This window comes from Lepisma saccharinum, chromosome 2 (genome assembly GCF_977018435.1).
Source record: "Lepisma saccharinum chromosome 2, izLepSacc3.1, whole genome shotgun sequence".
NCBI classification, from domain to species: domain Eukaryota; kingdom Metazoa; phylum Arthropoda; class Insecta; order Zygentoma; family Lepismatidae; genus Lepisma; species Lepisma saccharinum.
Window position 1 is genome coordinate 108,375,227 of NC_139230.1, and position 13,804 is coordinate 108,389,030.

The 13,804-nt window shown below is 38.8% G+C and overlaps 1 protein-coding gene across 1 annotated transcript in view; it reads right to left on the reverse strand.

Moving 5' to 3' along the window:
* Positions 1 to 13,804, reverse strand: part of LOC145984107 (KICSTOR complex protein SZT2-like) — a 324,200-nt gene that overhangs the window by 24,718 nt on the left and 285,678 nt on the right. The window contains exon 23 of the mRNA XM_083117530.1: positions 13,054 to 13,273. Within this exon, the coding sequence (XP_082973656.1) occupies positions 13,054 to 13,273 (220 nt within the window). The remainder of the gene's footprint in view (positions 1 to 13,053; positions 13,274 to 13,804) is intronic.

The window sequence follows — 13,804 nt, forward strand, 5'->3', positions numbered from 1 at the left end:
CATCTAAAGAGTCTAGTTAGCAACACCGCACATAATGGGAAGAAAGCGAGTGCTTGTTGCCGCTACAAACTGCTGCTAGGTGCAGCCATGTTGTTCCCTCCCTGTAATCTCTTCCCCTCACACAAGTTCGTTGGTCAAACCCTCTCAAGTCACTGCATGTGCAGAGGACTTGTTCCACAGACTCTCAAGATGGAGTAGAAGTAGTTGCGTTGGGTTCTCTGTCAATTCTTTCGCTCCTCCAATCCCCTTAACTAATGCACTGTTTTGCTTATGAGACTTGTCAAGAAAAGCCTCTAGGTTTCTTGTACAGCAAATTTTCCTTCAAAAAGCAACCACAAATAAAACAATATTCTGCCAGAAGCCTTCACGCATCTTCCCCTCCATCCCTTCAGCTTGGCCTACAGGGAAACCTGTTTCACTCTGTCCCTCCCCTACACGCGCAAGTACGATTCACATGACACACGGTTCTGTGCAGGTGATCCCACTATAAGAAATTCATTCTGTTCTTTTAAGCTCATCTATCTCGCATGTGTACTGCAACAGCATGGATTAAATATGATGATTGAGGGCAAAAAATATCCAAAAGATAACCAAAGACTCCACGTAGAGAGGAAAGTTGCCTTTCTGGACAAATCGATACCAAGTCAGATGCCTAACTCTAATTGCAGGAGGATCTCCCGAAAAGCAAAGTGAGAACTCTGCTCTCTTCTTTTTCACTCTAGGCTTCTATGATCTTGGGATCTTGATTTGTTGATCTTGCCTATGAATACTTTGTGATAAAGTTGACTATGGAAGCTGTGACTTGATGTGCACGAAGAGTTCTTTTCACATGTTTAATGAATGAGCACGATGTTCCACTGCGCCACTTGTACTAGAGTTCAACAATTCAATTTGCAAGTATTTGCACTCTGTGTCACTTTAATGTTCTGCTCCTCAGAGTGTCGCGCTGCTCTTCTGTAAGGTGCTGTGTCTTACGCTGCACTTATTTGTTTGTCAAACTACCAAGCCTGTGGGTGGATTAGGCTTCTTCTTGCAGACAGTCCCCTCTAGCTCTGGGCAGAGTTTGTAGTCCAAGGTACTGAGATCATGGCTATCAGATGGCAAATCAAAAGTGGAGACGAAATCGAGTACACTGGTCTCCAGTCACTGTCGCGTCATCCTTGCCTTATGAGCTGGGGCAGAATATTTCTTGAACATCCAGGATTCATTGAGAAACATTGTTTGGTTCAACAGTGTCATGAGAGGGTCCAGGACACTTTCCACATACACTTTCGCATGACTTTTAAGCCATTTTCTTAAAATTGAGGCCTGGTGGAACTCTCTTAGCTCACACCCCACCAAACCACGACTGAGGAGGGCTGGTGACATCTCTGATTTTTGGGAATTCTCTCACATACTTCTCGAGAGTTTGAAGCATACACCCCTTCCATTTGGCGGTTAAAACAATTTCTTATCAGTCAAGAGAATCCTGCAATGCCCATTGGCAATGTACCACTGCAGGAGCTGTCTCGATTTCAGTTCCCTCTGCTTCTTCACTTGTGTTGTCAGGAAATTTCCAGTACTCCACCAGTAAGCTCCAATTCCCAGGTCTTCATTAAGTACCCTGAACATTGATTGTTGTGAAATGTTCAGCTCCTCTGCCATTATCACTTGCTTCCGGATGAGATTTCGGCAGATCTGAGCCATCACTGCTTTAACAGCCGCCACTGTTCATATGGTGTGAAGTCTACCAACTCTTGGGCGATCTTTCATGCTACCAGTAGCAGTGAATCTCTGGATTGTCTGATACACAAACCTTTTGCTGATCTTCAGGATTTTTAGGGGATGGAAAATCTCAGTGAGTGACTTCCCAACCATATGCAGAGCAATTACGGCTACTCTGTTTTCATATTCACCCCACTCCATGCTAAGCAGAAGAAGATATACCCTTGCTCTTTCACAGCTGAACACAATGGTCAGGAGTGAACTTCAGCACAAGCATGGTTCATGAGCCTGACTACTGGATGTACAGTCCAAGCCCAAAGTTTGTAACAGTATTTATGGCCAGACTAGGTATATTAGAAGTCTGTAAAGTGTATGTTGTATACATAGTGTGGGTTCTGTGAAAGTTTGTAGTTATTTCTCCCACAATAAAACGTTAAACAAATATAATGACTTCGATTGCAACATGATTCAAAGCAAATGTAATTAATGCTATAGAGCTCACCAGTCGTTACTCTCATTGTGGTACTATAAAGGCGTTATTAGTGATCGATTACACCAAGACAAGAATCTGCAGGTTTTATACTGCTGCTTGATTATAACGTTATTATCTTTCTATAGGGTCCATCACTGAACTAACCTTAATGGAAGTGGTGTTAAAGAACATTATATGTATTGTTAAAATTTCAACTATGGAGATATAACTGTCATATTATGCAGGTAAATCACAGGTTATCAATATTCAAGAATCACTCCTGCAATTTAAGCAATCAGCATTTACTTGTTATCAGACGTCTTTGCAATAACAGGGTGGCTACAAACAAGCAGAAATGAAATTCCCTGACTTTTCCAGGTTTTCCAGGAAAAAAGTTACATTTTTCCCTGACAATTACAAACTAAACTAAATCGATGTTTTGCAAATAGAAATAATAAACTCACACAGATCCACGTATGATTTTGTTAAGTACCAATATTATCTTCTATGAAATTGACTTAATTTCTCTATTCTCTATGATTTGAATTCAAAGTGCAAAATAGTGAATTTGGAAAATTATTACAATTCACAAGCTAGGGAAGAATTACGGAATTTTGTTTAATTTTAGTTTAAAATAAAATACTTGATTATTTTTAAAGTTACGACTAAATGAGATAAGAGTGAAGAGCGAATGATTAAGAAATACAATTTGCAAGTTATCAGTCTCCTTATACATTCTCGGTATTATATGTTGATATTTCCACTGAGGTTTGGAACCCTCTGCATGCAAGAACCATGAAATCGGACTGCGGACTCATTTTTCAATGCATAAAGCTACTTCTCTCTTCTCTGTAAAGCAAACAACTTGACTCTTGCATATAAGTGAAACAATTGAATCGAACAAAATAAAGTGTCATATTTCCTTACATTATCAATGGGATTTCCGCTTCAGTACAGTATATCCAAGTGAAGTACTGTGAAACTGACAACATGCAGTTATACCATTAATGCTGACGAAAAGGGTATGTAGGTATTAGAAATTTAACACAAGGAATTTATAGAATTGCATTGTATAGGTACCTGATTTAGCTAACCACACATTAAAACAGGAACACTCTAATAATAAAAGCTTCTGAAAGTTCATATACGAAGGGCATCCTGATAAAAGCTCCAATGGTGCCTATATGCAGCACTAGTGGTCGGAGAGCGACACACACACACGCAGGCAGGAAGAAGTGGCATGTAACTGTAATCTGGTACAGTTGCAATGCAGCCGTTTTAGGACAGTTCTAGGTTAAAGATTGCAGCTCTCATACAGTCTCTCACCGACTGCGATGTAGCCTACAATGCACGCTCAGAATTTGGCACAGAGCCACCAGCAATCGTGTGAGGTGTGCAGATCGAACGTCGTGAGTGATAGTATGGTCAGACGATGGTGCAGATAATTCACGCCAATCGAATGTGCACAACCCCATACAGCTGAGTACACACGGACCCTTTGCATCACTTCAGGTGAGAGATCTTGGACCACTCCCTGTACAGCCCTGGCCTTGAATGTACAGACTTTCATCTCTTTGCTTAACTGAAGAGGTTTCTGGCAGGGCAAGGATTTGCAGCTACACTGCGGTAGAGATAGTTTCAGTCTTTGCTGTCAGACACAAATACCATGGGCATACAAAATTTAGTGCCATGCTACGACAAATGCCAGAACAATGGTGGTGATTATGCCGAAAATTAGGTTAGGGACTCACTGTTATTTATGCAATAAATTACAACTGATATTCTTGTTTTATTTATGCTTAATCGGTAGGGACCTTGATATTTTGTTATTTTTTTTTCAAATTGGTGTAGTTTCTTATTTTTTTTATTTTTTACTATACGGTGTTATTTTTCTCAAAATTCACATTTTCATTTTAGCGCATTTTCTAGCAAATATCTGTAATTATTTCTTCATGGTGTTTTTAAACTACTGTTTCAAATTGCAAGTCACATGGCTTACGCCTCTTCGTGAGAGTTTGATATCTTGAAAGTTATATTCCATACCACGTTTTTTTTAATTTTAAGGTAAGGATTTTAGATAATGGAATTTTCCCCGTATACACTGAAGGGTGCATAATGACCATAAGTGGCGACACACCCAAAAAATTAAAATCAATCAATCTCACAGATACCGATATATTATGGCACCAAAAATTGGCATTATCTTTTTTTGACTTGTTAGTGTTACGTTTCCCAAAATTAGCGTTTTTGTTTTAGAACATTTATCTGCCAAATATACCGAAACGTAATACTCCATTGTGCTTTTAAACTATTATTTTAAATTGTAGGTCGCATGGTCTACGTATTTTCGTGACAGTTTGATATGTTGGAACAGATTTTTGAGGAAGTAAAAGTAAAGTGCTCCCCTGCACTTTTCCATGAAGGTGTATAGTAGGGGTGTGGAGTTAAGGCCCCACACTTTCTTGATCATGGCTGAAGGTAGGGGTAATGTGATCAGCACCACGCACCTAGCTACCTTTATCCCTCAAAGTTTCCTCAAGGTACCAGCTTCATATGATGCTGGGTGGCCGCCGGAGCAGTTTGAATAGGTGGAAAACATCCCGGTTCTCCCCCGCAGGGGATCGAAAAAATCGTGGGAAATACATGATTTAATGTGACTGTCGGAATTATTCCATGTACGTATAACTATAGTTTACTCTTGAGTAAAATGTTCGAAAACTTGCATGTTCTATGTACACAAACATGGCCTAGAAAATACAAGAATGTTGGATTAAATGGAATTTTTCGTTGTTTTAGGACATTTATTTTTTTAAAAAAATCGCTAAAAATGCCAACAATTCGCATTTTATGCCAAATTCGCATTATTTCGATATTCGAACGGGCGAAAAATGTGTCTAGACATCCTAAACATAACTTCGCAGCAATTACCATTTTTCATGATTTTCGCGTTTGCGAAAAATCAATGTCCCTACTACTTAGAAATTACTTTCTGGCCACCCCTCGTATAAATCAGTAGATGGAAAGTGAAAATTTAGCAGGGCTGGCAGAGAAAAGTTAATTCTTGAAGAAAGTGATTTGCTTTTATGATCGAATGATTTGAGTAAATATATTAAAATATTTACGTATTTATTATTAGTATTTTATTTTATAATATTGGACATTAACCTTACTCAGTGAGAGATTAATGACCATCTCTCATGAATTTAAACAGACAGGACAGAGAGTGGCGTTAATTTCATTACAATACTAGTGTTGCAGTAAATTTAAGGTTGGGAGCATGCACTTGCCAATTTTTATAACATTCACCAATGCAGATTTATGTTTCAGTTTTTCGTGATAGTATTCAATATATATCCCACTTGGTTGGATTCTTCTTGATATCTAAGAATAGTGCAATGTCATTGTAAACGTATGTTAACTTGTGCGAAACCAGTAATACGTCAGGATGATGAAAGAAAACCTTCGTAAGCAGTGCTACATTAAATAAGGTGAAGTGAGCCAGAAGAGTAACAAAATTCCAGCAGCATATTTGCAGTTTAAAGCTCTTCTTGTTTATGCATGCGATTTTTGTTGGATGTTGCTGTTCATGCAATTTCTGTCGCATGTTGTAGTGAGGTACTTTGTCGGGTGGCGATATTCGACAAAAACCGTATATATCAATGGAACCTATTTGTTACCATGTTCCTTCAGTTTTCCCAACAAAATGCCTTACTATACGACGTCCGACAACTATCCGACGGCACCACCCGCTCTTATCCCCTCCGGCTGTTTACAAGTCCCCTTACTACTCCCACACGGACAAGAAAAAAAATGATATTTCAATGCATTTTCCACGTAATATTTAGAGGCTTAACCTTTACTCGTCCGATGATACCATATGGTATCATAGTGCTGATTCCGAAATGAATGTGCTTTTTGGACCTTCATACTCTTATGTTTGGGTGGAAACTCTGACACAGGTCTGGAGCAAGCCTGGGAAATTCATATTGATGACAAACCTCCCCCTCTCCGCAACATATCCATGCCACATTTCCGAACAGAGTTTCACATTTTGGCTCATTATTCAACTTGTATGGCACCCAGGAACATGAAACATGTTTCAATCTCTTTGGAAACGTCCATTCTTTGAAGAGAATACTAAGGTTTGCACCTTCTCAACAAAATAGCGGAAGAAGAGAGAAGAGGGGGCAAACTCCAGATGTTTATGTTTTTCCATTGAAATTAGGGGGTTGTGCCCCCACACCCCCCTTCTTCGGTCCGTCGTTCTGAATTGTACACGGTTGCATGCGCTGATGTTTTAGCTGAAAAACAAAAGTTATCCCAAGTAGATTGCTCCTATAGTGTCCGAGTTATAACAATTTTCCTCCAAAAATGCAAATTACCTATTTCTCGTAAAAAAAATCACATTTTGGCTTATTATTCAACTTGTATGGCACCCAAGAACATGAAACATGTTTCATTCTCTTGAGAAATTTCCATTGTTTGAAAAGAATACTAAAGTTTGCGGCCTCTCTTCAAAATAGTGGGAGAAAAAGGGGCAAATTCCAAATTATTATGTTTATTTCCATTGAAATTCGGGTGTCGCGCCCCCCAAACCCCCTTCCTCGGTTCGGCGTTCTGAATTGTACACGGTTGCATGCGCTGATGTTTTAGCTGAAAAACAAAAGTTATCCGAAGTATATTGCTCCCATAGTGTCCGAGTTATAACAATTTTCCTCCAAAGAGTGTTCGAATTTATAATTCCCGCCGAGAAGCCAGGGCGAGAGAAATTTATCTCTCTCTCTCTCCTCCTGCCATCACTGGTTTCTGACGCCGTGGTTGTGTTGCGCATAAAAGGGACCTAAAAGTTGAGGCCGAAACTTACGAACGAGATTTCCTGTTCCCGTGCAGAGTTCCATAACGATATCTTTAAATAAATAAATAAAAATATTTAAAAAGTCAATGAAGACGAAATTCCCTGACATTTCCCTGACTTTTTTTGACACCTCAAATTCCCTGACTTTTCCCGGTTTTCCAGGTTTTCCAGGTCTGTCGCCACCCTGAATAATGTAATAATTACTTTTATAGAGTCTCCTGCACTATTTTCCATGATGACAATATAAAAGAAGTGACGATAGTATCAAAATGTAGCCCATAAGATGTATTGAGGATCCCTATGACAGCCATTTTGAAAATGTCTCCTCTTATGGGGTATTTTCAGTGCAAAATACCTTCAAAATGTTTTATATGATATTACTAAATTATTGACCAATGTTCATGTTTCTATCACAAAAATTCACAATTCAGCAAATATCTGCACATATTGGCTCGATTATAAATGGGTACCTAAGGGGAAACCCTGGGGGGTAAAGGCGGTCAGGGGCATGATGCTGATCACATCACCCCCACTTATGACCGGATCAAGAAAGTGTGTGGCATTACCCCCACACACCCTATACGCCTTCATGGCGTGGTGCTAAGCACAGGAGAGCACTTTACCTTTTCCCTGGGTGGGTTACAGTTGTAACAGCAGTCACACAAAATGTGCATTTTTTGACATATAAGGCTTTTTAAGGCATATTTTGTAGTATTTTATTTGCTAATGTAAACAAGCTAAGGGTATTTTGATAAAATAATGCATTTGTTCTTTGGTTGGAGGTTTGTTTAGTGTGTAAACATCACTAGGCTGTGATCTATAGTTGAAAAGTTATTGAGTCGTGAAGTTAGCTATGAAGAACATTTCTCAGATTTGGGTCACATTTTCTTCCACAGGGTATAACTCTAGAACTATGTCTCGGGTGAACCTAATATTTGGAATACAAGCCCTCCAGACATGAAGGAACCATCATGCCAAATTTCATCCAAATCCAAAACTATGACCTGGAAACTTATCTGAAATTGTTCGATTTGACATGGAATCAGTGGCGTCGCATGGTGTAAATCCTTGGGTGTTCAAAGCCAGCCTAAAATCAGAGAAAATTTACACCCCCTTCCCCAGATCACCATCGCAGAGAAGAGAACAGTGAATCTAAGCGACATTGGTTCATTGAGATACAAAAGGCGAAATTTCAGCCAAGATTTGAAGCTAAGATTCCTTTTTCCTCTTCGAGTGCCTTATCAAATGTCGAAGAAAAGTAACATAAATGTACGAATATAACAGCACATGTTTTCTCAAGGATATGAACCTGGGACTTTGTATTTGTAGCGCATTGGGCCAGAGTACTTAGCAAAAATGCATTTACAAAATACAGGCCAATTTATTGCAAATTATCATGTCCCCTTAACACACCTCCCCCTCTGCCACCCATGGAAACTCCCTCAAAATAATTATTTTGCAAGTTCGAATTATTGAATCTGTGGCAGAGTGGTTATCACAGCATCCTATAATGATAGGGGTTCAGGGTTCAAATCCCAGTCAGGGCATGGATGTTCTTTGCCAATGTCTCTTCATCAGTATAAATATATTAATAACTTACGTTTTGCGAGTATCTATGTTGCTCCTGCGACATTTCGGGACGCAACTGCTCCCTTCCTCAGGCTGTTCACATTTAGGTTATATATAATTCATAACCACGTCGACCTCTCCATAGGTACAGGATATGGGATTGGTAAAAGGTGTGTGGTTAAAAAACAATAAAAATCTAAAACCCATTACAGGTGCACGTCATAGTACCATGCTGTTTCCCCGATTAGAAACTGCTCCTTGGAATGTTAAAACTTTAAAAATATGTGTTTCTAATCGAGGAAACAGCATGGTACTATAACGTGCACCTGTAATGGGTTTTAGATTTTTATTGATTTCTAATCACACACCTTTTACCAATCCCATATCCTGTACCTATGGAGAGGTTGACGTGGTTATGAATTATATATAACCTAAACGTGAACAGCCTGAGGAAGGGAGCAGTTGCATCCCGAAATGTCGCAGGAGCAACATAGATACTCGCAAAACATAAGTTATTAATATATTTATATTAAATTTGTGAGTAATTCGCACATCTTTCATCATCCCTTCATCAGTATCATTACTCATCCCCATCTTGGCGATTAGCCAAAAGTAGCAGAAAAGCGAAGTATAATAAATCAAACCAATAAACAAATGTTTTCCTCCTTATTTTAGTTCTGGAAATTCCTTTTCTTGCTCCTAAGAATTAACCCCCGCCCTCATTTTGGCTAATCATGATACTGTCGAATTTGTGATTGTGTGTGTGATTTTCTTTTTTTAATAGCTATTTGTAATTTCACAGCAGCTTCCCTATATTTCATTCGTAAGTCTCTGGCAATACTCAAATTTCATGATGAGAATTGCAACTCACGAAACTTAAAAATTATTGTTTTAAAGCTTATCTGTAGGAGTTTATAACAATTACATTTTTTTCCCTTAAAAATGTAATTGGTAATTATCCATACTCGTTTTACATGTGTACCAAAATAAATATTATTTTCTGCAAACAGTGTCTTTGTCTTCTTTTGACTCATCTACATTATCTAAAGGTTTAAGCAACACATTTTAACTATCGAGGTAAGTGTAAATCTGCTTATTTTGGTGATACAGTGTTTTAGAACCTAAATCCTTTGCCATGCAAGGTTTTGGGTGCATGACAACTATTTGCAATGGAGTCGTTGAGAACTTTGCAGCCTGAATATTTGATGACATGTATTGGAAAAGAAAGATATTAGGCTAAAATATCGAAGATCTTAGGAATTACTATAACAATGCAAACAGTGCTTGCATTATATTAACAAGTGCTTATTTTTCCCCAATACAGAAGCTAAATGAAATGAAAAATGCTGCTATCGGCATTCTCCAAACAGTTGCTGCCATCTGTTGACAGTGTTCTTTCAAATGGTGCACGTGCTTCGATTTCCAGTTTTCCCCCTTGGTTCTTTTGGCTTCTTTGGTAGAGCTAGCGAACGGGAAGAATACAGCAGGAGTTCACAGAGCAGATGTGTGCCGGGCTCTCGCTGCCTAATCTGGTGAGCTTTTCTTGTCAACAGTTGGGGAAATTGGGAAATTTGAAGCATTGTGAAGATTTTATGAATGAAAAAAGCTGCTTTGTAAAATAAGTATATTGAAATGTAGTGTTTTATTTTGCAAAAAAGAAAACAAATTGAAAATTTTTCATTTTCGGTTGGGGGGTTTGTGTGCTCCGTGAACCCCCTTCAGGCGATGCCTCTGCATGGATGACCCTGCTGGTATTCAACCATTGGTGTTTCTGAGAGGACAGTTAGAGACATGTCAACCAAAGATGTACGAAATTCCCAAGTGGGAACAAATGGAATAAGCAGAGACACACCAGGCAGATTGCTATCAACACCAAGTGATGAAAGGATCTCATCTGCATGAACTGAATGGTTATGTGGCAGGAGGATGCAGCTGGTACATAATCAGCCTTCTCTCATCTGAGATAGTGTGGTACGATGGATGCGAAAATGTCTCTCTTGGAGACAAATTTGGGAAGGCTCAAAATCTGATATTACCATATTCAGTTCTTCAAGATGCATGCAAAATCCGTTAAGTTTTCATTGGAGACAGGAAATAATGTGGATGTCTAGGTTATATTTTCATGTAACTTTATTCTCCTTTCCTGTCACTGTTAAGCACTTTACATCAATGAATTTGTCCTCCATGAGGTATTTGTGTATGGGCAGGGAGGTGAACTGGATGGGGAAGTGGAAGCGGGAGCATCACAACATGCTGGGCCATTCTGAGTGTTGATTTGGTTTTCAGGATGTTAGATGATGAAGAGCTGGTTGAGCTCATAAGTGTTCTTTCTTGGGCAAGATCTTGAACCATGGATATTTCTTCTCTGTTGAGTGAGATCAAGTAGTGACTGGCTTGCTCAAAGAAGGACAAGAGGCTTGAGCAGGAGGCATTGTCCGACTTGACACATCACTGGTTTGAGTGCCTATATTGCAATAGGTAAGGCCAGTAGCAGCAGCATTAGTGAAGGGTACAGGTAAGATTGTGTGGATAGTTTTGCAGAGACAACATATAACTTCACTGGCAGGGATCTTTTCAGTGATGACTAACTCTCTCTGATTTTCTTTTCTTGTTTGTACATTGGGCATTCAAGGTACCAAACGGTGTGCTTGCCCTTGCAGTTGGCACACTTGGAACCAGATGGGCATGGGTCGATGACATGATCTGGCAGACTACATTTGCCACAAATGGTAGCAGTGCCCTTGCAAGAGGGCTGATTCTGGCCATAGCATCTCATGAGGTTTGGAATATACAGGCAGACATTAAGGCTGTAATATCCAGCCTGCACCTTACTTGGGAGAGTGGTCACAACAAAAGTGAGTATGAGAGAAATGGTTGGTACAAGTTTTCCAGACTTTTGGCCTTTATTTGCTGCTGAGATATGGTGTTCAGAAAATAATTGTATGATTTCTTCCTCTGTGGTATTCAACAGATCCCAGTGGCATATTACACCTTTACAACCATGCAGTTGATGGTGCAGTTCAACTCGAAGAGAAAAGTTGTCCAAAGCTTTTAGATTTATAACGTTGTTTGATTGGTGATCTGTGTTTGTCTCTATGAGAGGTTTTCTGTTGTGCAGAGGATCATCATCATCATCAATGTAATCAACAGTTGCTTCTATATAAGGAGTGGTGGCATGTCCTTTAATGTAGCAGCTCCATGTTTGATGGCACTATGTGAAGAATAATTACTCTCACTTGTCTCTACTTCACTGATCAGAAGATAATGTGCAACTGGTGCAACTTAATTGCCTGTTCCTCTGTAGTGGCACTCAAGGGCCTCATGCATTTTAGAGTTTTCCTCCTGTGTGAAGTATCTTTAGTAACCACAAAATAAGTATTTCATTGCAGGATGTAAAAATTACTTTGAAATAACCTGTCTGCCAAGGAAGGTCTAACTCCCAAAATGTTAAAAAAGGGACGGGGGTGGATGACATGTGAGTAATGGAGGTAAAGACGAATGAAATGAAATTATAATAGATGTCTTCACTATTAGGCCCTCATTGCAACATCAAGGCATTCCTACATGAATGGGGCCAGGACCCAATGATTAAAAGGTGATTGTTACCACTATGACATCAGGTAAGGGAAGGGAAAGTTCCCCATGTAAATAGTACAGTGCCATGAAGGCACATTTAGGAGATGTGGGGGTAGGGCCCAACATATTCTCGATCTCTGCCATTTTGAAGGTGATGTGATCAGCACCATGCTAAGGCTGCCCCAGGATTACACCCCAGGTGGCCATTTAGTTGAGGCTGGGTGAGCCCCAGAGCCACTTAATGCAGGGACAAGGGGGGAAAAATCCGATCTTAGATCACCCACCCTAAGAATCAAACCTGGGTCACCATTCCTTGAGTAACCATCTCCTCAATCTGCTTTTTGGCTGATTCAGTTTTGTTCTAATATAATATTTTCATAATCTTTTGCATTATCTGCTCATGAGGTGAATAATAACCTAAATAATTCACTGCTTCTTTCCTGGAAACCTCATGGCAGTCAGATGCTCTACCAACTAGACCACCACAGCTCCATGACACCAGAGAATCTCTTATTATTATTATAGGAGAAAGAGCCATTGGAAGTAGGATTCAAGATAAACTGAGGGGGAAAAAAGCAATAGATGCACGTGAATAGAGAAAGACAAAATATTGAGAAATAACACAATTGGAAATTACACTTTCCTTTATATAAATAAATAAAAAATCTACTTAATGAAAATAACTTAATGCAGAATTAAATGGATGAAAAAATTAGAAAACAGAATATACTAAACAAATGCCTCCCCAAGAGAAGACAAGCATTATGCCATTGAAATTAACAAACTAGTCTTATCTTGCAAAATGAAAATCTTCGTTGAATGAAATGTAAGGAGAAAAGTAAAGCATATTATGTGAAATTGAAAGTAACCATCTTACCTCTTTTCCTGTGTTATCATCCTTACGCCTTGTCCTATCCTCAGTTTCTCTCACACTACAGAGCAGCTTATTCCACAGTAGGTGTGTTCTACAATGCACCATTCCTTGAGTAACCATCTCCTCAATCTGCTTTTTGGCTGATTCAGCTTGTTCTAATATAATCTTTTGCATTATCTGCTCATGAGATGAATAATAACCTAAATAATTCACAGCTTCTTGCCTGAAATCACAATTCAAAGAGTTAGAGTAAATAAATTAATTTTCTAAAAAAATGTAAAATTGAATAAATATAGTTACTACATTTTACTCCATAGTTGCATGTCCTCTTGTGTATCAATGCATCCACTAATACATGAAATTTCCGCTATGGGAATTTAAATAACTGTATTTTGTGTTTTTCAGTATCAGTGATGATGTAGCAGTTAAAAGAGACAGAACAACATAAGGTAGGACTGGTCTCATACTATAAAAAGAAATACCTAACATATCTGGCATCTTGTAGCAATTATGAAGTTCAAATTTTTAGTGTGATGATTAAAATGCAACAGTTGATGATGGCATTAATTAGAACATACTGAACAACCTAACATATTCCACATGAAATGGACATGCCAAGAAATATTTATCTCGCTAATCTTCCTACACATTTAGAAATTGTTTATTTTAGGAGATGTGAACAAAGGCTTTTATTTGCACCATAAACTGGAAACAATATATTTGCAATCAAAGCGTGACTCTGTAGAGAAATTAT